Source organism: Salmo salar, chromosome 09 (assembly GCF_965601325.2).
Source record: "Salmo salar chromosome 09, fSalSal1, whole genome shotgun sequence".
NCBI classification, from domain to species: Eukaryota; Metazoa; Chordata; class Actinopteri; order Salmoniformes; family Salmonidae; genus Salmo; species Salmo salar.
The window spans coordinates 123,110,511-123,131,340 of record NC_138299.1 but is presented as its reverse complement, the minus strand read 5'-3'; the positions used below and the strand labels follow the sequence as shown (position 1 = coordinate 123,131,340).

Here is a 20,830-nt window from a genome sequence, read left to right as displayed (position 1 = left end):
TATGCGAGTTGCAGCGATGAGACAAGACTGTAAATACCAATTGGATACCACAAAATTGGGGAGAGAAAGGTGGTATAAATAAAAAATAAATAAAAAATATACAAATATAAAATATCCTCCGTGTACATCGTAAAACCCCAAATAATGCATTCAGAGCAGAATTAAGCCGATTATCAAAATCCAGAAAAGAGACGTTAAATTCTACAACCACCTAAAAGGAAGTGATTCCCAAACCTTCCATAACAAAGCCATCACCTACAGACAGATGAACCTGGAGAAGAGTCCCCTAAACAAGCTGGTTGTCACGTCCTGACCAGTAATAGGGGTTATTTGTTATTGTAGTTTGGTCAGGACGTGGTAGAGGGTATTTGTTTTATGTGGTTCGGGGTGGTTGTGTGTTTAGTAGGGTGTTTGATTTAGTATTCCGGGTTTTGGGCACTGTTCTATGTTTATGTATTTCTATGTTCAGTCTAGTTATTTGTATTTCTATGTTTAGTTAATTGGGGGTTGAACCCTCAATTGGAGGCAGGTGTTTTCTCGTTGCCTCTGATTGAGGGTTCTATAAATAGGTATGTGTTTGTTTTAGTGTTTTGTGGGAGATTGTGCTGTGTATAGCTTTGTGCCTTACCGGCCTGTTGTTTAGTCGTTGTGTTTTTGTTGTGTACGTGTTTATTTTGGTTTACCTTCTTTGTCCGTTGAAATAAAAGAAGATGAGTGCACATTTCCCCGCTGCGTCTTGGTCCGCTTTACCCTACGACAACCGTGACACTGGTCCTGGGGCTCTATTCACAAACAGACCCCACAGAGCCCCAGGACAGGAACACAATTAGACCAAACCAAATCATGAGAAAACAAAAAGAGAATTACTTGACACATTGGAAAGAATCAACAAAAAACTGAGCAAACTAGAATGCTATTTGGTCCTACACAAAGAGTACACAGTGGTAGAATACCTTACCATTGTGACTGACCCAAACTTAAGGAAAGCTTTGACTATGTACAGACCCAGTAACCATAGCCTTGCTATTGAGAAAGGCCACCGTAGGCAGACCTGGCTCTCAAGAGAAGACAGGCTACTGTATATGCAATCTGCCCACAAAATTAGGTGAAAACTGAGCTGCACTTCCTAACCTCCTGCCAAATGTTTTACCATATTAGAGACTTATATTTACCTCAGATTACACAGACCCACAAAGAAATCGAAAACAAACCAAATTTTGATCAACTCCCATATCTATTGGGTGAAATACCATAGCGTGCCATCACAGAAAGCAGAATTTGTGATTGTTGCCACAAGAAAAGGGCAACCAATGAAGAACAAACACCATTGTAAATACAACCCATATTTATGTTTCCCTTTTGTACTTTAACTATTTGCACATAATATGAAATTTGAAACGTCTTTATTCTTTTGGAACTTTTGTGATTGTAATTTTTACAGTTAATGTTTTTATTGTTTATTTCACTTTTGTTTATTATCTACTTCACTTGCTTTGGCAATGTAAACATGTGTTTCCCATGCCAATAATGCCCTTAAATTGAATAGAAATTGAATTGAGAGAAAGAGGTAGGGAGGGAGAGTGAGAAGAAAAGGGAGCGAGGGGAAGAAGGTGAGGGAGGGGCGAGAGAGAGGCGAAAAGGTTTAGGTTCCCTCAGCCAGGTCACATACCGGGAAAGGACATGAGTACAGCTCCACTGAGGGGAAATGCGTCAGTGGGTTCTGACTCACCCTGTCATAAAAAAAAATCTGCGATAAGGGAAGTCTCCATGGTAATGCCCCCCCCCCCCCCCCCCCCCCCGCCCCCTCACCAACCCGCCACACTCACCTGTGCCTCTCACATGAATTTATTATCACTCTGTCTGGTGATATCACCTCTGATATTCTTGGTGTTTGACCCAACGTTTTGGAAATTAACATCAATGAGAACTTGAATCTACACCTCAAGGGCCACAGATTGACAGTCATTCTCCTCCTACTATTATAATTTTTTGCTCTTTTGCACCCCAGTATCTCTACTTGCACATCGTCATCCGCACATCTATCACTCCAGTGTTAATGCTAAATTGTAATTATGTTGCCACTATGGCCTATTTATTGCCTTACCTCCCTAACCTTACTACATTTGCACACACTGTACATATATATTTCTATTGTGTTTTTGACTGTACGTTTGTTTATCCCATGTGTAACTCTGTGTTGTTGTTTTTGTCTCACTGCTTTGCTTTATCTTGTCCAGGTTGCAGTTGTAAATGAGAACTTGTTCTCAACTGGCCTACCTGGTTAAATAAAGGTGAAATAAAGAATTAAATAAAAAAATACTCTGGATAGAGAGAAAAAGTCAAGCCAAAAAGGCAAAGGTGAGGACTTTTCCACTGCTGATAGGTGCAACAATAGTTGCCCAGCCACCAATCCTAGGCTTTTAATCACACAATGTCAACATTGACTCAAGAGTGTACTCGGTATGCTTTTCATGCTTTTCATTTGGCCTGGACAGTCATACAGGTCCCACGAACCAGCAAGCTAATTGAGCTAGCATGTGCAAAGAGCCTATTGTGAAGGTGTACACTTTGCAGAGGCCACCTACATAAACCAGGTTACATTTATCACTATGGAACCACCAAAAGGCAAACATTTGACAGGTTTTTTCTCTCCTGTGGTCAGTCAGAGATTTGTTTGAAGCAGCTTTCCAAAGCAGGGTTTATTTGCCTGTAAAGATAGTTTAATAAAGTGTCCTTTCATCTGTCAGGATATTGCATCAGTTATGGGGGGAGTTTGACAGTGGAGATGTCTCTTTTGAATTACACTGTTCTTGAGGAAGGTAGACTGTATGAGCCTAATAATTGAGTTTTAGTCTTCAGCCTCAAGTAGATTACAGACATTTCACATTGTGAGAAGGCATCCATCAAGTGAACCTAACCTTATCAACTGGATAACCATCCCTTGCAGAGAGGAACTAGTAAGCTTCATCAAATTCACCATCTCCATCCCTCCTCTTTCAGACTTTCTGGCACCATGTGGTTACAGTAGGTAGGCCTACTGTGGAAAGCACAAACATATTTAGGGTCACATTAAGGGGTCCCACAGGGCTCTGTTCTGGGGCCACTCCTGTTCTCTACATACGGTACATGCTGCCACTTGATATATTAATCAGAGGATTTGGACTACACTTTCATTTTTATGCTGACGACACACAAATACACTACGCTGGTTGAGAGAATGCCAAGAGTGTGCCAAGAGTGTGTAAAGCTGTCATCGAGGCAAACAGTGGCTATTTGAAGAATCTTAAATATAAAATATATTTTGATTTGTTTAACACTTTTTTTGGTTACTACATGATTCCATATGTGTTATTTCATAGTTTTGATGTCTTCACTATTATTCTACAATGTAGAAAATAGTAAAAATAAAGAAAAAACATTGAATAAGTAGGTGTTCTAAAACTCCTGTCTCAACTCCAGATGATCCAGAACACAGCTGCCAAGATCCTCTCACAAACTACACAAAAACCCACATCACCCGTTTTATTCAACCTCATTGGTTTCCTGTTCAATACAGGGTAAAATGTAAGATTCTGCTGCTCACATTTAAGGCCCTCAAGGGTGATGCACCTAAATACATATACCAACTTCTAGCAAACTATTCCCCAGTACGCACACAATGATTATCGGACTCAAACAGCCTGGTCACACCAGCAACAAACCAGTGCAGCATGGGTGACAGGGCCTTCTCACATGTGGCCGCTCAGCTCTGGAATGCGCTACCTACACATGTCAAGGAGGCCTCTTCAATTTCCTTGTTTAAAACACAACTAAAGACCTACCTATTCAAGCTAGCTTTTAATGTTTGACCGCTTAATCAGCAATATGAATTTTTGGGGTGACCCACCAAATTCACATAGAAATCTGTTATAGATCTGCCATTCTACCATTCTAATTGAAAGCAAGTATCATAAGCGGGTGATCTGTTCTATAGGCGCTTTTTCTATGCTTTTCATTCTTAAGTTTAGTTTTTTCTTACTTTCCGTTTTGTACACCAGCTTCAAACAGCTGAAAATAAAATATTTTGGGTTATTGAAAATATATTTCCCAACGGTTTAGATGGTACAATGATTCTCTACACCATTCATTGCTTGTTTTGTCAGATAAACTGAAATTAGGGAAACTATTCGAATTTTTGCAACCAGGAAATGGCAGAGTGATTTCGGCATATTAGCCATTCAAGTCTGTATTTTGTCTTAGTAGGTAATGGTATGATGTATTGTGCTTGCTTTTCAATGTATGGTTGACAACTTTTGTCTGTGTTTTGTTTTCTACCTTATGCGCATTGAGCGTCGAAATGCAGTTTACAAATGAAAAAGTATTATTATTAACAAATTGATTGGAAACAATCAATAGCAGGTATTCGATCTGGGTTAGGCTAGGCCCTAGTCAGTCTTTGCAACCTGGAGTGTGTCTGGTTTGCCGTTGGCTAAACAAATGTCAGGTCAACCCTCGAGGGCATGAACGTGAAGTTATATCAGAATAGGTATGTATCGTCTTTGATTCTAAGGTGGGATAATTGTCGGGGGGGGGGGGGCGGAGTCACCGGGTTCACATGAAAGGACCCGCAGACACCGTCCAAACAGTAGGCAAACATTTTTGGGGGGCAGTTGCCTGGTCTCTGGGCTGTCATTAAAAAAAACACCCTAAATATTTGAATGTATGACTTTTAACATAATTTGGCCTAATAAAATGTTAGATCTATTCTAAACTAATTATTAAAAACATTTCCATGAATACGTTTGCCTTGCAGTCGGCCAACGAGAGGCAAAACAAGAAACAATAGTCAACATTATCCAACGTCACTTCCTTCACATGCAAGTGATCATTATTTACTTATGTGTATTTATAAAAAAATATATATGTACTTTTTCATCGCACCATTTAGAACTGGTCAGAGCACCACCGAGTATATGGACAATGTCCATACCTACAGCATAATTCATAGAGAAAGTATCGTTACTTGGTATGACGCGAGGAGTTATACACCTTATCGTATCCTGGATGAGCGACAGTTTCAGAGTTATTCACCGGATCGTATCCTGGATGAGCAACAGTTCCCGAGGGCCTCGCCCTTCAACCGCTGTCCCCTCCCTGGGGACGTTATTACCGCTTCGTTTTCCCGCACCTTGCCTCAATGCACTGAAACACGCAGCAAATTACGCAACACTTTATGATCAAATAAACAGTGTGTGTATGTGTGCGTGTGATGATGATGTATAGATTATTGTTATTTTTTGCTATTATAAGCATATATTTGCGTATTGTTTATTATCAACATTAATCTGAACAGAGTTGGGGTCTTATGCGGCGCCACTATTGAGTTTGTGACATAACACCTTTGTTGGAGAGTACACACTATAAAAGGGACTTCTCCATTCGGCCTACGCATTACCTGCTTTTGGTATCAGTCACAGTAATTGTGGATTGTTGCCAGAATCAGTATAATCAGATAAAATTGGCCATCATAATAGGTACTGTATATACCTACTGCCTCCCTTAGAGAGGGTTAGCCATAAAGCTCCTTTAGGCCTAGGCTACATTGCAGTCGAACATATGTTGAAAATGTGTAGAAACAACAGGTTTCTATGGCAATGCCAAGAATAAACCCAATAGGATTTGCTATGATCTTACAGTGCCCTCATTCGGTTTTCAAAGTACATCGCGAGTGCAGTGAGGAGCTTTTGGTGTGATGTAGCCATAGAGTAGGATAGAGGCCTCCAGTGGCCAAAAAGCTATATTACCATCCACCATTTTAATGTAGTCAACTAGGTGGGACTTCCAACTTCATTGGCTGATCCCTCCTGGTGACCCTGTTGGAGTCATGTCCAACTGGGTCATCAGAAGGGATCAGCTAATCGTGAAGGATAAAATGTACTACTTCCAAATGGAGATTGCCTCAATGGCGCTGGCCTTCCTGTCACAGATGCTATAATGGCACAGATGAGTCCTCTATGTATCTCTATGGATGTAGCCTCTGCCTAGCCTGCAGAGTCCCCGACGACGGGATGTTCTGGTTTTCGGGGGAAATGGAAAAATAACCTGTGACGCGACATCCGCTTTTGGCGTTAACAAGGCGACAGTCTATTTTAACCACTCCGCCACATTTACTGGATTGGCTGAACCGTGCAGAAGATAACCTCCCGGCAGTTTTGTTCTTGTCGAGACCAGTATGTTCGCGAACTAGTTTCAGACTTTAGCTGTGATGCCTCACATATGACGTTGGGTTGGATTTTCATTGGTTGTTTAGACTTGGTCACATGACCACAAGCTCGAGACGGTGTAGCCTTATTTGGAACTGGTGTGCTCTGGTCGTTTCTCTTTCTGGCATTGCATTTTGTTTATCAACATGTAACTGTTAAAAACAGTAGGCTAATGTAACCGGTAAATAACATTAAGGATCATTTACTCCATGAAAGATTTCACACGGACTGGCCACGTGATTTCAGGTATGGATATGAGTGCCCTTTGTTGTTGTTTTACTTCTCGCTTATATAGCCTTTGATCGTCTAGGCACGCTCCAAACATCGAAACAATGTCATTGCTGTAAGCTTTTGATGAAGGTATATTCATGATCAACGGGTACAATACTCATGCAATATGATATCTAGTTCACTGGCAAGTTCAGCAAATAAAAACAGGCAACTGGCACAGGCCTACACTGGGTATTCCACCCAGATCACTTTTCAATGTCCATAGGCAATTCATTCGTGGTACGACTCCAATTTACTGGCAAGGGAGAAATAGGAACATAAACATAACATCTGAAACTATATGTTTTATCAGTCTTTATTTCACTATACCATGGATGTGGGAACAACGCATACCTGTGTTTGTCCATGACTTATTGCCAATTACCATGGGGCAAGATCCAACAAGTAATCTTATCTTCCCTAATGACATGGTAGTTGAAGATAATGACATGGTGTAGTTGAAGAACCATTTCAAGGGTGAAGCTTGAAATAAATAGTATTTTCTCTAACGCTGACTCACCCCATAAGCATTCTAACTCGTATTTCCCTGCAAATGTAGATTCTTACGAAGAGATAAACAGACAAGGTCAACCACAACAGACCTGTTTTGTGTGAGGCTCCCTGTTGAATTTAGCACTAACAATGTCATTTGTTAGACTAAAAGCATTTGTTATTTTTGTGTGTTACCCAAAATGGTCAACGTGATTCTGTTAATATTCTGCCTTTTAAGTTCATGTAGCTTGATAGCGCATTCATGAAGTCGCTAGAGCCCTGCCCTCAGTTGAGACGTTACTTGCAGCCCAGAGACAGCTAATTTAACTTCTCCTCAGAAACAGTTTCAGCTTCTGCTTTTCTGTAACATTTTGTCCAGAAAACGCATATTATCCAATTGGAGTCATGAGCATGTGAAATGCGTTCTACAAATGAAATGTTGCGCCATAAAATGTGCTCTGAAGGATCTCGCATACTTTTTGTCAAATTATATGTGTAGTGTGCACCATATAGGCCTGTGCATTATCGTGAACACCTGCCTGCAAACACTCCTGGCCTGTAGCTTTGACATCAGTCATTCTTCTTCTATATTGTTAATGACACCCAGAACTTTCCTATTATGAATAGGTCTTGACACGCTCCTATAGAATTGGAGGGGCAGAGGCAGTGTGGCGACAATGGTGTGTCGTGGCTGGAATAACATTACTGACAGAGTACTGTACTCCACCATTCATTGTGATATAGGGGCACAGTGAGTTAGGTCACTCATCAGGCACCGTAGAGATACAGCTCAACATGGTTCCTGTCACTTCAATGACAAACAGAAAGGCACTTATCCCAAATTCCTCCTGTAAGTTGCTCTGGATAAGAGAGTCTGCTAAGTGACTAAAATGTAAAAATATATAGCTTGGTCTTACATGATTTGATGTCATTTTCTTCTGTTTTGTTTAGAGCCTTTTCTGAGCTGCATTTTCTGATCAGAATCCTGAAGAACTTTGTCCAAAGAGACAATACTCTGTAACAATGATTTCTGATATTCCATACGAGAAGGTGAGGTTTTTGTCAGTACTGTTGTCGTAAGTTTTGGTAGACTTTTGTCTTAATTTTTCTAACTTGTTATTATCTTCTTCTGGTGCAGATGTGTGATGTGGAGTCAAGGAGAGAAGAGTCCTGCAGGAAAGGACAGATGGTATCAAATGTTAATGATATTTACCAAGTAACCTAATGAAAATGGTGTAAAAAGATGATTGAAACCTACAGTCAGACACACACTTTAGTCAGTGGCCAAGGATGTGAGTTAAAGGGCAAAACCCTAAATCCATTTTCACGTGTATTTCTAGTCAATCCACCATGCATGCGGTCTGGAAATATCATCATTTAGCATATGGTTGCATCATAGCTATCAAAACACCCCATCTGTCAAAAAGTTGCATGCGAGACTTTGCACTTCCACCCTGCTCTCCTATGCCAGTGATTGTCAGAAAGCAGCACGCGCTGGCTAACTCCACCTCTCGCGCTGTTCAACTGACGTTGGGCGTGTAATTCAAGTTATCTTCTGTGACCAATGTTTTCTAGAGCCCTGCCTGAGCCCTACCCATGCCAGCGACATTTAGACCCTACCCAGGCCAGATAGCTTTTGCCCAAAACCTGAAATAACTTCCTCCATTAGTAAATCCATTAGCTGTTCCTCTCTGTGTGTCACCTGCACCCTGCTCGCTCTGCTCATCGTGGCTCTGCGTGTGTCTGTGAGTATCCATAGTAACGGCTCTGCTTGGGCTGCTTAATGACGAGACTTAAGAGGGCACAGAGCATGGCTGTTAGCTTCTTTTCTTCACTCTAAACTCCGGCAACTCGAGGAACATTATTATTTTCTGTGAAATAATCTCTCCTGTCTTATATTTGAGGTTGAAGCACTTTTAACACCTACGTGTTGGACCAAGTTCAAACAACACACCAGCCAGTTAGAGAGAGGGGAATCTTGGGAGTTGTAGGAATTGACTCAAACTGGCAACATCAGGACTGATCAGGACATTCAAAGCTAAATATCTACTCGGGCATCGTTTTTGAAATGCAATTTTTTTGTGAATGTGTCTACTATGGACTACTGAAAACAACAACCACTGAATTAGAGGCAAAATAGTCCTTTACCCAGACAGATTCTCACAGGACTCATGGGGATTATATACAACCTCCGTTCCATAACCGTTATCTCATTCCTCTTTGGTCAGGGTGGTTTGGTCACGGTCGCCTCTACATGACTGTGCTCCTCATCCAGCCATCTCTGTGTGTAGTATTATAGATGTCTGCTGGGTCTCACTGGGGTGGCCACTCTGCTATTGGCTGCCCTGTTCCTCCAGACCCTGCTGCTTCCCGTGGTTAACTCCTCCCCAAACAAGCCCGGCTTCAAGGTCCCACTTCCTCTCACTGACACCTGCACCGACCCCTGCAAGTGAGTGGGACAATGCCCAATTCCCACTGTTCATGTGCTCACTGTAAACATCTTATTCTTCTCATTCATACTCTATTATTCTGCAGCTTTAACTCATTTGTGGTTATGTGTTTAACCACCATGGTCATGTTTTGCAGAACAGGTCCTATCATTAACTGTTCAAGGATGTAGTAAAACAATGATGCTTCCTTTCTCTATTCCAGAATCGTTCTGTTGGAGAGCATCCCAGAGGGGTTAGAGTTCAACTCTAGTGTCACCAACCCATCCATCTACCAGGCTTGGCTCAACCTGATTAGTGAGGCTCGCAGTAGCGTGGACATTGCGTCTTTCTATTGGACGCTCACCAACAAAGATACAGGCACTCAGGAGCCAACAGCGAATCAGGTGAGTGTGTTCTGTGATTGGCAGGTAATGCGATGTCAGATCTAACCTGTTGGTAGATGTGGGTTATTTAATTCTAAACAGTTATCTTTTGTCTATAGGGTGAGGATGTCCTGAATAGGCTAGTTCAGGTGTCTGGGAAGCTCTCTGTCCGCATCGCTGTAAATACACCAAGAGAGTCCCAACCTCAGGAAGACATTAATCTCTTAAAAAGTTCTGGTAAGGGGTTCTCTGACTGCATTTCTGTTTCCAATTCCATTGATTTTGTTAAATTAAAGTAAAATGTAAGTTAAATTGACACCAATCAAGCTGCTACCTACATTAAGGAAGTATTATTCTGTTTGCTTTTTGTTGTGATAATGGTAGCTCTTTTTTTTTTTTTTAGGTGCTGATGTAAGAGCTGTGAACATGCGGGATTTGACCACTGGAGTACTTCACACAAAGTTCTGGGTGGTAGACAACAAGCACATTTATATTGGCAGTGCCAACATGGACTGGAGGTCCCTTACCCAGGTGAGTCTCCTCTGTGCCCTCAAACCCCGCCTCACCCCCATCATTTCTGTTTGTTTTTGTTTATAAAAAAATCCATTGCTCAAAATTAGTTCCTTCAACCATTTGAAAAGTTATGCTTGTGGTTTTTGGAGGAAGTAATTATATTTCCTTGTTCTTTTCAAATGTAAACGTATCACAAGTTTGTAGTGGCAGGGTATTGTCTAAAATTAGCACATCAAGTGGTGGGAAAGTAGCTTTGGTTTAATCTGTGAAACATGTCCTCTGTTGCTGTCCTGTTTAGGTAAAGGAGCTGGGAGCTGTGGTGTACAACTGCAGCTGCTTGGCTGCAGACCTGGGGAAGATCTTCCAGGCCTACTGGTACCTTGGGCAAAAAGACACACCCATCCCGTCTCCTTGGCCCAGCAGTTTCAACACTCCTTACAACAAGGACACGCCCCTGCAGCTGCCACTCAACGGCACAGCCTCCAGCGTATATCTGTCGGTAAGAATTGACTGAAGGTGCACATTTTCAGAGAAAGTAATCCAATAATTGGATCATATAATACAAATTGGACAATTTTTGTGAAGTCTGGTTATGTAATTCTCCATATTCCTTTTCTCTGGTCCTATGTTCAGCATACTACTATAGTTAATTTGACTGTGCTGTACCCTCAGAGCTCTCCACCATCTTTCTGTGCTGCTGGGAGGACCGGAGACCTGCAGTCTATTCTCAGTGTGATGGAGGACGCACGGGAGTTTGTCTACATCGCTGTCATGAACTACCTGCCCACCATGGAGTTTTCACAACCCAAACGGTAAGCCTTCTATTTTAATGTGTTAACCTCACCAAAGTGTGCGATTTTTATGTATTCAGTGTATAATTAATAAAGCACACAAGGCTTAACCCATATGACTCTGGCCTAACCCTCTGTGTGGCGTCCACTACAGTTACTGGGCAGAAATTGACACTCAGATCAGACGTGTGGCATACGAGAAGCGGGTGAAGGTGCGCCTGCTCATCAGCTGTTGGGCGAGCTCTTCGCCTGTCATGATCCCCTTCCTGAAAGCCTTGGATTCAGTGCAGGAACCCAAGGCGAAGCTGGATGTCCAGGTGGTGAGTAGGACCTCTTGCTACTCATGCACTTTACTTATCATCCTTAGTATGTCAAGCTCCTCCAGAAGAGCAATTGTTAGATAATAAACTCTTCTTCACTGTTTTACAGAAACTCTTTATTGTGCCAGTCAATCCAAAGCAGAAAGAAATCCCCTTTGCCAGAGTCAACCACAACAAGTACATGGTGACAGACAAGGTTGCCTACATAGGTAATTCTCTCTCCTAGATAGCATATGCACCAGTCATGCTACTGTATCATTCCAATCAACCATTTCTAATGTTAAAACCAGAGGTAACTTCTCAGAATGTCTGCACATATCAGATCCCATGCACTACAAAATGCAACTCTATTGTGTTTCCCATTGATCACCAGGTACCTCTAACTGGTCTGGAGACTATTTTGTGAACACTGCTGGATCGGCTTTGGTGGTGAACCAAACAGCTGCCCAGTCAGTGGAGCCTACGGTCCAGGCACAACTACAGGCCGTGTTCGAAAGGGACTGGGACTCTGCCTACAGCACCCCAATCCACCAGCACACCGACCTCAAAATGGTGTGTTAGATACAATACTACACTCTAGACCAGTGGTTCCCAACTCCTCGAGTACCCCCAATAGCACACGTTTTTGTTGTATCCCCGTCCAAAAAACGACTGATTCAACTCATTGAGGGCCTGATGATTAGTTGACAAGTTGAATCAGGTGTGCTTGTCTGGGGCTACAATAAAAATGTGTACTGTTGGAGGTACTTGAGGACTGGAGTTGGGAACCGCCGCTCTAGACTGTTACAGGGCTTGTGTCCTCCAAGCAAGCATGGGGAGGAATAGGATGTAAGCGGGCCAATATAGCATGTCGAAACTGGATTCAAAGTTTTTTGTTGTTGCCAAGTATGCACATTTCTTCTCTCTGTCCCTGTACACTAGTTCTAATCAGCAGCAGTTTCTGGGATGATTTCTTAAATTGCAGCACAATTTTCTTTATAATTGCAGGAGTAGTAGTAGATATGTACTGTACCAGAAGATGGGTAAAACTATGCTGCCTTCTGCAGTGTGTCTTATCGCCTCAATGATCAATACACAAGCCTGTGTTTATTAAAAACTTTAACTCTTTGGGAATACATCCCAGTGAATCTCAGGGAGATTGCTATATTATTGTGTTGAATGTTTGGACTGACGTTTCTAGGCATGCTGGTTTGATCCTTTTTATTATTTTTCATGTATGATTGGTGTGTTGTGCCTTGTTTTTCTATGTGGCCTAGACTAGGTTTTTTTTTCAATTCAATCATTCTGAATCCTTCTTGCTTTCAAACTAGTAGGTTTGCCATAGAAATGTGCAGTAAGTGATTTCATATGTGTGCAATAAAGTCCAGAAAATGTATTTTTCTGGAATTTGCACTGCGTGGAGCGTGTTTTTATGTGAGCAGTGCAGTGGAGAATGTTGTCAATGCAACTGTCAAAATAAGTGTTTAAAAGCACTGCACTGTGTATTATTTGGCAAGCGCTAGTATTGTACGATATTGATTGCATTTTGTACACACTACTTCCTTTTATGCGGTAATGTCCCTAATAAATTGAATTTAAACAGTTGTCTATCATTCCATGTTTAGCAGTTGTATGCACAAGTGTTTGGAATAACTCTTATTTTATTACCATGAAAAATGCATGCAGTCTTGCAAATTATAAATGTATTTATCCATTGTGCAGTCAAATATGAAACTCATTACGACAACATTCTCAGAGGACTGTTTTAAAAAGCGGGTTTACTTGTCTATTCAGGCCTGCTTTGCATTGGCAGAGTGTCTGTTTTGTGCATTGAGAAGATCACATTGAATAAGAGGAGCTGTTGGAAGCCCTCAGCTTTGGTGCGGCACTGGCACATGTATCTGCTGACCCCCTCCCTCCAGGAGACTCGGTAGTGGAGGTAGTGCTGCTGCATGGCTACAGCAGGCTGGGGGGCCGTAGCCCAGGTAGGAGGCCACCTCTGGATTGACAGGAGTAGCCTTCAGGTTCAAAAAGGAGAAACTGGATCTCCTGTGGGAGAGTGGGATACCAAAATTACAAAACTGTTCCAGAATTGTAATCTCCACAGTATTTTTTACAGTATTATGGTCCTAATCTCTACTGAACATGATTTTGTATCTCCAAAATGACATACTCTAACCTCCAGGCCATAATCACAGGCTGCCTCCTTTGCCACTGCCTGCTCCCTGGGTCCTGCAAGGTCCTGTTGGCTGGTAGAGTCCCTAAAAAAGAGACTGGAGCCTTTGGGCCCACCTGCTTTGTCCACCTGGGGCCCAGAGGTGTAGCTCAACCAGTGCGTAGGATCGGACCGTGAGGACCTAGCCACTGACTGCCTCAGGCGCTGGCTCTCACACAGCCTGTTGAAATAGGACAGCATGGGTCCACTCTGCTGGTGGAGCCTCAGAGAGTACAGTTTAGCTCAGTCTCCTGGAGGGCACCGCTTTCACTTGTCTGGAGGTCGGCTTGGAGACCTGAGAGTTTCACAGACCTGGACGAATGGAAGGCACACTGGGCGTCCTCCTCCACCCATACCCCCATGGTGGCCTCGTCCACAATGCACAGGCTCTCCATCGGGTCTTCAATCAGCGCTGTGGGGGACTGAGGCTCACTGGGGTCTTCTGGGAGAGAACCCCATTGTTACCTTGGAAGCCCTCTGAGGATGGTGGGTAGCTCTCCCTGTGGTCATGGGGATTTTGACCTAGGGGACATGACTGGTGAGCCCCCTTCTCCCTGGGGTACAGGAACCGCTGGCCCCCCTCTGCATTCAGACGGTGAGACCTACAGCTCTGGAGCTGTATCCTGAATCAGGGCTTCACGGAGAGCCTGAGCGGACTTCTCATAGTAGCGGTTGTAGTCTGGGTACATGCGTAAGTGGTGCATGCTGATGAAAGGATGGTGTAAGGCTGCATTGGGTAGGATCCTCTGGTGGGAGTCCAAGGTTAACATCTGCTTGAGGAGCTGCACCATGTTCCGGCAGTCCACAACTTCTGCTGCCACGTCTTCGTTGCGGAGCTCTGGGTCGTGCTCTGTGAACTCCATGGTCTCCAGCTGGTCCAGGGAGGAGAGGATGTACTTCCTCCGATCCGTCGACCCCTGCTGCTTCCCCAGGGTACAGCCTTCTGTGCATGAGGGGGGGACGCTTCTTGTTGGGCTTGAGCTGCCATTTATTCTCTCCTTGACTGTTGGCGGTGAGCTTGAAAAAATTGTGAACCTTGCTGGCCATGTTGAGCAGATGGGCTTGCGGTAGTCCTTGCGTCTCGCATATGTACCTCACTTGATCAAACTCTGAATATGATGATGATAGAGGCCATCCAAGGAACAACTCTGACATTACACAACCCAGAGACCACATGTCCACTTTCTCACAGAATGGAAGTAGTCATTTTGGGTTCACACAGACACCCTGAATTTGTTTTAATGATCACATTCATAAATACAAGATATCACAAAGCTTGTGGTGCAACAGAGGTTATTCCTGGATTGGATGTATGGCTCCTTAACAAAATGCACTTCACTGAAAATACTTGCAGAACCAAAATCAATCAACTTTATGCTGAAGGGATGGCGACAATGATCCACGACCATTATATTTTCAGGTTTCAAATCAGCATAAATGATGGCGAGTTCCTTCAGCTTTGCTAGTACTTCTATCATCTGACACGTGATGGTACCAATGTTGCTAACCGCAGTCGGCTTGAAACCATTCTCTTTCTGAAGCTGATACAGGTTCTTCTCCAATAGTTAAAAAAACAGGTAATAATTAGTTTGGTCACGACATGCCTCGTAAAATTGAACTATGTGGCTTGTCTTTAAATTATTCGGGGAAAGAGCACCTATACGTTTTAATTCATTTTCTATTTCGGTGAATATCAATTTTCATAATTTTTACCGCCACTAATTCTCCATCACGCCAACATTTTGACACTTTTCCGAAGGTGCCCTTTCCCACTATATCCAAAGTGTGGTAGACTTCAGTTTCAGAACTCTCATTCTCAGCTTGCTTCCTTCTCTTTGTAGTGATTTTTTTTTTTTTTTTTTTACATTTAAAAAAAATTCAAAATTCAAAATTCTTATTATTTATTATTCATTATTTTTTTAAACAAAAAAAACGAAAGAAAAGTTATGATGCTGAAAATAAATAAAATAAAAATGTAGTGATTTTAATATCAATTATAAACATCTTGTCAATAGTTCTAAATCCATGGAACGTTACCTGGGCGATCTAACAATTCTAAGCATTCTATTTTGAAAGTTTCATCAGCATTAAGCTATTTGCATAAGTTACAATACCTTCACTTGTTAAATTACAATTTTTTTGAAAATCATCATCATCATCCTCAATCATCATCAATTATATTAGTTGGTTAATACCGATAAGACAACAAATTAGGCATTTATGATGATGATGATGATGATGATGATACATGATTAAAAATGTATGAATACAGTATTATTATTATTACAATAATACAGAGGCTAAATAAATAAATAAATTTGTTCACTGTTTTTATTCCAGAAAAAATGACTAGGCCTAGCGAATGCCTACATACAGTAACCTATGCTTGTCTATGTGTATAATCTTTGAGACTACAATATAATTCCGATGTCCATGGCCTCCACCTATCCAACCCTTTCCACATCATCAGACGAAGGAGGGGCATATGTTATGTCACCAATTAGTTTGTGACGGGGCAAAAAAATGACGGTATATAGGCCTATATCAAACACAATACATTTTGCTCTACAGTTTGTAGTTAATTATCGCAGTCATTTATTGTTTTTCTTTTTAGGAGTGGTTGGTAGGCTATAGAATTGTGCAGCTCATGCTCTATCCACGACAATTGTCCCGTTATCTTATGATGCCTGGGCGCTCGAACTGGAGCCCTTGGGTGAGGCTTCCAAAATTGTACAGATTGAATTTCGAACGTTTAAGTCATTCACCATAAAGATGAGGTAAGAATACAAGTATTTTTGTTACAATTTATATTTTATTGGTGATTTGGTAGCCTACGTTTTTCACTAACTTTTTTGATCTCACACACACAGTTTTCAATGCAAACCACTGTTAATTAGTTTCATAACGCGATAATAGGCTTTCATATGAATTGATGAAATAATTCGAGGTGTGACACTAATTTGAATTTATACATACATTTGAGTCTAACACAGGCAAATTATAGGATGTGTATGGTTTGCCTTGACTTCATTGTAGACTCCGTATAACCGTATCAGTAATGACCCTCCAAGGTCACTTTGGGGTTAGCCTAACATTGGTGGACAAAACATCCGCAGAACCAGTACTGGGGAATAGTGAACTACATGTAGTTCAACTAGTAATTTAACTACATTTTGCAATAGCTTGGTAGTAGTTAAACTAAATTCAAATCTAGAGTGTTTTCAGTAGTTAATTGCTTTTTTACCATGTAGCAGTTTAGCTAACTACTGGAACTACACACTACTTTGTTGTAGAAACAAAATGAAATCTAGGTGAAGTAGGTAATCATTTCATTTCTTGCCTAATTCTCTCTCTTTTTTTGTGTAGGCAGTTTGTGTTGACAGTTTTTGTGTTTGTGTTTTTTGTGTTGACAGTTTTTGTGTAGGCTAAAGTTCACATTCTGTTAACATATGACCCCAAATTGATCTGTCTTGCAATATGTAGTCTATGACATTTCACAAAGTAGTTCGGATGTAGTGAACAACTTTTTCAAAGTAACTTTTGTTAACTAAACAATATTTTTGTTACGGGTAGGGTAGCTTTAGTGAATCTTAACAAGTGGTGTAAAGTACTGAAGTAAAAATACTTTAAAGTACTACTTAAGTAGTGTTTTGGGGTATCTGTACTTTACATTACTATTTATATTTTTTACAACTTTTACTTCAGTACATTCCTGACCAAATGTATATACTTTTTACTCCATACATTTTCCCTAAGACCCAAAAGTACTCGTTACATTTTGAATGCTTAGCAGGAAAGGAAAATGGTCCAAATTCACACACTTATCAAGAGAGCATCCCTGCCAGGGGCGGAAAATCCCGGGGGGGGGGACGGGGGGGACACGACCCCCCCATCCTTGGAAAAATATGATTTGTCCCCCCCAATATATCACTGAAACATAACTATGTAATTTAAATAATATTAATAATACGCAATGAAAGCAATTGTGCTGATTATAGACACTTAATAGCGCGTTTTTAAGTTTCAAAAGATTGCGACCCCCCCGCCCTTTGCCTCACAATGGTTTGATCCACTGCCAGTTCCTTAGCTTGCTACGTAACTGCCGTGAGGTTCATCCAGTCAATCGCGCACACACACTAGCTGAATATGCAGAGCTAGCGCGCAAATATTAACTATTAAGCTAGCTAGTACCTATTCCATTTATGTGGCGTCGTCAAAGATGGAATCAGCATGCAGATGATGTAAGTTAGTGCTTCAAAGTCCCTGTGATAAGGTTAGCGATAAACTGAAGTCCAAACTGAACAGAACTACACTCTCTTCTACCATTGTCTTAAATATATTTAATGGTCTCGTTGCAAAAGCTAAATTGTCGCAAGGGAACTTCTATTTATTTATTTTATTTCACCTTTATTTAACCCGGGTAGCAAAGATTATAGCAAACACCACTGAAACTGAATTGGTGCTCGCTAGCTTTGCAAATTCAGCTATTGTTAGAAGCCAGCCAATATGAAACAAACTATTAAAATTACAAAAGGTTGCAGCATATGTTGTGTAAATGGTGAACTCATACAGCTGTCAACTCTTGTCATTTTAATCCGTTTCACATTTGCTAGCTACCTTTTAGATCGAAGCCCATATAGAATGATTGAAGATGATAGAAGCCCATCTCCTACTGTAAATAACCTACACAATGTGTGTGTAGCCAGCCAGCCAGCCAGGTAGAAAAATGGCAGAAAAATAAAGGACGGACATCAGAGTATTTTTCAATACACCAAAACGCATAGTAAGAACCCTAGTAGCCTAATATCTCAAAGACTAGTTGATAAAATGTTCATAAGAAAGAAATTAAATTCTAATGGAAATGTTTCACAATGATGTCATTAGGCAGAGCAGGCAACAGATGGCACACAGACAGCAGAGTTGGGGACAGATATGCAGGGACAGACTGGCAGAGACGGAGTCTCAGGTAAGGTTGTTGAGTCTTTGTTTGGCAACATTATGAAAGGTTCTCAATTTTTTTAACTTGTAAAATAGGAACATAATTGGAAAATGCCATGGATACCCCCACTCTCAACTTAAACTGGTGACTGAACTAAGATTTGTTAAAGGCAATGGTATTGCTGTTGTGATTAGTTGTGTAGTTTTGGGTACCGGTAGTTAGGAGTACGGCAAACACCTTATTTCTTTGGTTCCTCAATATACATTTACCATATTACAATGTAGACTATGTGTTACAGCACTACTTTTGGTGTCCCCCTCAGGAATTGCTCTTGAGAAAATTTCAGGTCATTGTCCCCTCCAAAGTGGATATCAGATTTTCGCCCCTGATCCCTGGTCATCCCTACTACCTCTGATCTGGTGGACTCACTAAACACAAATGCTTCGTTTGTAAATTATCTCTGAGTGTTGGAGTGTACCCTTGGGTATTCGTATAGATATATATAAAAAAATGGTGCTTAATATAAGGACCTAAAAATGATTTACACTTTTATTTTTACTTTTAATACTTAAGTATATTTTAGCAATTACATTCACTTTTGATAGTTAAGTATATTTAAAACCAAATACCTTTAGACTTTTACACAAGTAGTATTTTACTGGGTGACTTTCACTTTTACTTGAGTCATTGTCTATTAAGGTATCTTTACTTTTACTCAAGTATGATATTGGGTACTTTTTCCACCACTGATCTTAACTTCTTCCAGTGTGAAATAATTGGTAGCTTGGTAAACTATATTTTCAGAGTAGCTCCCCCAACACTGCCCAGAACAATACGATTGATAAGATTATTTGTGATCATTAATATTTGAAGATTATAAAACAATACCCAGAACACCAGAGTATAATATTTGTCACACTTTGAACCATTTAGGACCCCAAACAGGGAAAATAGATAAGGGCTGCATTCAATCTCATCATAGAAGTATCATTATTGCTAGCTCGATTGAAATTTAATGGCAATTTAATGGCAATGAAATCACCTTTAAATTTGAACCCGGAGCTTCAGCCAGGGGCGCATCTTTCACTGGGGACGGGGGTGACATGTCCCCCCCCATACATTCTGAAATTGCATTTTTGTCCCCCCCCCCAGTTTTATAATTGGAATGTGATACAAAGTGTGCTTTAGGACCATGCGGACGCCTCCGAGTGGTCGGGTAGGCTGTTTGGAGCGTTTAAACAACTGGATTAAATAAATATAAACTCAGCAAAAAAATAAATGCCCCTTTTTCAGTACCCTGTCTCTCAAAGATAATTCATAAAAATCTAAATAATTTCACAGATCTTCTTGTAAAGGGTTTAAACACTGTTTCCTATGCTTGTTCAATGAACCATAAACAATTAAAGAACATGCACCTGTGGAACGATCATTAAGACACTAATAGCTTACAGACGGTAGGCAATTAAGGTCACAGTTATGAAAACTTAGGACACTAAAGAGGCCTTTCTACTGACTCTGAAAAACACCAAAAGAAAGACGCCCAGGGTCCCTGCTCATCTGTGTGAACTTGCCTTAGGCATGCTGCAAGGAGGCATGAGGACTGCAGATGTGGCCATGGCAATAAATTGCAATGTCCGTACTGTGAGACACCTAAGACAGCGCTACAGGGAGACAGGACGGACAGCTGATCGTCCTCGCAGTGGCAGACCACGTGTAACAACACCTGCACAGGATCGGTACATCCGAACATCACACCTGCGGGACAGGTACAAGATGGCAACAACAACTGCCCGAGTTACACCAGGAACGCATAATCCCTCCATCAGTGCTCACACTGTCCGCGATAGGCTGAAAGAGGCTGGACTGAGGGCTTGTAGGCCTGTTGTAAGGCAGGTCCTCACCAGACATCACCGGCAACAATGTTGCCTATGGGCACAAACCCACTGTCGCTGGACCAGACAGGACTGGCAAAAAGTTCTCTTCACTGACGAGTTGCGGTTTTGTCTCACCAGGGGTGATGGTCGGATTCGCGTTTATTCGTCGAAGGAATGAGCGTTACACAGAGGCCTGTACTCTGGAACGGGATCGATTTGGAGGTGGAGGGTCTGTCATGGTCTGGGGCAGTGTGTCACAGCATCATCAGACTGAGCTTGTTGTCATTGCAGGCAATCTCAATGCTGTGCGTTACAGGGAAGACATCCTCCTCCCTCATGTGGTACCCTTCCTGCAGGCTCATCCTGACATGACCCTCCAGCAT

At 41.5% G+C, this 20,830-nt stretch overlaps 1 protein-coding gene across 2 annotated transcripts; it reads left to right on the top strand.

Moving 5' to 3' along the window:
* Nucleotides 1-6,214: 6,214 nt before the first annotated feature.
* On the top strand, nt 6,215-12,416 carry LOC106612700 (5'-3' exonuclease PLD3). Of its 2 annotated transcripts, XM_014214124.3 has the most exons (13): nt 6,327-6,488; nt 7,749-7,854; nt 7,956-8,054; nt 8,143-8,193; nt 9,296-9,453; nt 9,657-9,837; nt 9,936-10,053; nt 10,220-10,347; nt 10,628-10,828; nt 11,002-11,141; nt 11,275-11,440; nt 11,550-11,649; nt 11,814-12,416. In XM_014214124.3, exons 3-13 carry the CDS (start codon nt 8,028-8,030, stop codon nt 11,999-12,001), a joined length of 1,458 nt encoding a protein of 485 aa, XP_014069599.1. In that variant the 5' UTR covers nt 6,327-6,488; nt 7,749-7,854; nt 7,956-8,027; the 3' UTR covers nt 12,002-12,416. The 2 variants fall into 2 exon arrangements, with proteins under 2 accessions (XP_014069598.1, XP_014069599.1); XM_014214123.3 differs by lacking the exon at nt 7,749-7,854 and having other exon boundaries at nt 6,215-6,488.
* The last annotated feature ends 8,414 nt before the right edge of the window (nt 12,417-20,830 follow it).